General features: G+C 49.7%; 1 protein-coding gene across 1 annotated transcript in view; it reads left to right on the top strand.

The window, feature by feature from the left end:
* tecpr2 (tectonin beta-propeller repeat containing 2) overlaps window positions 1–2,746 on the top strand; it is a 36,451-nt gene that overhangs the window by 17,730 nt on the left and 15,975 nt on the right. The window contains exons 18-23 of the mRNA XM_015374941.1: window positions 68–248; window positions 488–629; window positions 768–993; window positions 1,069–1,158; window positions 1,240–1,337; window positions 1,427–1,562. Coding sequence (XP_015230427.1) covers window positions 68–248; window positions 488–629; window positions 768–993; window positions 1,069–1,158; window positions 1,240–1,337; window positions 1,427–1,562 — 873 coding nt within the window. The remainder of the gene's footprint in view (window positions 1–67; window positions 249–487; window positions 630–767; window positions 994–1,068; window positions 1,159–1,239; window positions 1,338–1,426; window positions 1,563–2,746) is intronic.

Below are 2,746 nucleotides of genomic sequence, written 5' to 3'. Positions count from 1 at the left end.
CCATCCATCCATCCATCCATCCATCCATCCATCCATCCATCCATCATCTTTTGTTTGTGTCTTTCAGGTCTGAGCATAGAGCGTCCCTGCGCTCGCTCTGTCAAAGTGGACTCCCCCTGTGTGTTCAGCCAGGTGTGCGTGAGGGCAGGTGTGGTCTGGGCCCTGAGTGAACACAAGGCTTTGTTCTACAGAGAAGGACTGAACAGCTACTGCAGTGAGGGGGATGGCTGGAAGAATGACACCGTCAGGTACCACTCCTGCTTTAAGATGCCTGAAGTTGGACTGTGGTGCTAATCCACCTCGGCTCATGGTTTTATTTCCTAAATCAGGAATGTGAAGAACAAAAATAATACACTGATGAGGCGAGGTCTCATAAACACATGTATCAAATATGAGACCCTTGGTTTAAAGAGTTAATTTACCCACTTAAGAGTTTTTTAAAACAAAAGAGACGTGTTATTATTATGGTTGTTTGTCTGCGCTGCAGCGAGGCTCAGGGGCTGGAGCTCATCTGCATTGCTCTCGGAGGCGGAGGAATAGCCTGGGCCTTAGATGCCAGCGGCAGCCTCTGGTTCCGGACCGGCATCCGTCCGTCCAAACCGCAGGGCGACGACGACCACTGGTGGCAGGTACACTCATGGTTTCAGTTTTGAGGAACACTTTTGGCCTGAAAGGCATCAACAGGAGATTCAGGGGATTCTGGGATTCAGGAATGGAACCCTGTCTGGAGTTCTGGTTTCACACCTGATTCTCCATCTCTCCTCCAGATCAGCATTTCTGACTACGTGGTCTTCGATCAAGGCAGTTTTTTCCAGACCCTGCTTCAGGCCACACAGAGTGTTGCCACGGTAACCAGGGGCCCTGTGGAGCGGGTGGTGGCCTTCCTGTCGCAGTACTCCCAGTGCCAGCCGAGCCTGGTCAGTGCCAACCCCTCTGGAGTGTGGGTGGCATCGGGGCGGAACCAGCTGCATCTGGCCCGTGGAAACCTCATAGGTCAGTGAAGTTCTGCAGAGCGCTCCAGCAGCCTTCAGCTCTGCTCTGAAAACAGCTTTCTTTTGGTTCCAAAAGGAACATTTTGGCAGAACGTGGTCCCGAGGGGAACTGTTTCAGCCACCAGATGGACCTTCATCACATCCTCCTCTGTGCCGCATAAAGAAGGTAGATGCTAACAGAAGACAGGTCGGGTCTGGAGCGCTCCATGCCAGAGCTGATCAGCCCTCTGTGTGAACCGTCCTTCAGGTACGTTCCTGTGGCTGGCCCAGAGCAGGAAGGATCTGTTCTGTGTGTGGGATCGAGACGGAGAGCTCCGTCCTTCCTCTGTCCCTCTACCTCCAGAGGTAAAGCTGTTCATCAGGTCTCCAGGTCCATATCTTCTCATGTTCTCCTCGCCTGCTTCTCTGATGTTCCCCGTCTTCTGTGGGCTCAGGTGGAGATGACCCACCTGTCCGCCTGCCATGATGCCCTGTGGGGGCTTGACATCCATGGCCAGGTGAGCATTCGGACCCTGTCCCCGTCCTGCCCCGTCGGTTTGCACTGGACCCTCCTGGACCTCAGCCAGCTGGGTATGAAAGCCTGCTAAGCTCCTCTGATTGATTATTGATTTCCAGATTAGATCAAACACTTTGTTTTCTGAACTGTGGCTCCTAAGTCTGGGCATCCACTGTACAATGTTTTTAATCGTTATGATCGGCTACAGCTCAAACTGTCCTACTAAACCGCAGGGTTTAAAAGTCCACAGCTCTGTTCTGCCACTGTACAACCCGACGCTCTGATGATCAAGAACTAAAATCTACATAAATAATTTTTTAATAAGATCTACTGATGATCTACCTGCTCACACTGTACGTATAAAAGCCACACTCCTTGTTTGCACATGCACAGTGCGTGAGGTTCCGGTAAATCGGCTCGTAGCTCTTCTTCAACAGCAGGATTTGCTCATGGACACCTCAGGAGGGCCGACTATATTTCAAACATCTTTCATTTTCTCCCGACCTTATGATTCCTGATGGGGAGGTGGCCGTGAGAGGCTGATCATCCCTCATTACCCGCTGTATACGACACGACACAGAGGCTGAAACTCGGCCCTATCCAACACATTGTTTGGTGAATCGGCCCCTAAAGGGCAAAACACTGGTACAGTGTATGCCCGGCCTTACGGAGGTTGTTTCCATCCATATGGTCACATCCTCTCCAAGGCTCTGCACCTGCTTTTAAACGCTTTGTTCAGCTGGAGCTAAAACCTTTACTGCATTTATTTTATCAGCCATAGATTCATGTTTTCTACCACTTTTTAAAGGGTCCATCACCTGGAATAAATGTGCTAACATTAGCCTTCCTTGCTATTATTGTACTAACATTAGCCCTGCTTGGTATCACAGTGCTAACATTAGCCCTCCTTTTTATCACATTGCTAACAATAGCCTTCCTCTATCACAGTGCTAATATTAGCCCTCCTTTCTAGCACCATGCTAACAATAGCCTTCCTCTATCACGTTGCTAATATTAGCCCTCCTTGCTATCAAAGTGCTAACATTAGCCCTGCTTTCTAGCACCGTGCTAACAATAGCCCTCCTTGCTATCAATGTGCTAACATTAGCCCTCCTTTTCTAGCACCGTGCTAATATTAGCCCTCCTTTCTAGCACCGTGCTAACATTAGCCCTCCTTTTCTAGCACCGTGCTAATATTAGCCCTCCTTTTCTAGCACCGTGCTAATATTAGCCCTCCTTTCTAGCACGGTGGTAATAT

Source organism: Cyprinodon variegatus, unplaced genomic scaffold (genome assembly GCF_000732505.1).
Source record: "Cyprinodon variegatus isolate N-32 unplaced genomic scaffold, C_variegatus-1.0 Scaffold110, whole genome shotgun sequence".
NCBI classification, from domain to species: Eukaryota; Metazoa; Chordata; class Actinopteri; order Cyprinodontiformes; family Cyprinodontidae; genus Cyprinodon; species Cyprinodon variegatus.
Note: the sequence above shows the minus strand (reverse complement) of the source record. Positions and strands in the feature narration are given on the sequence as shown.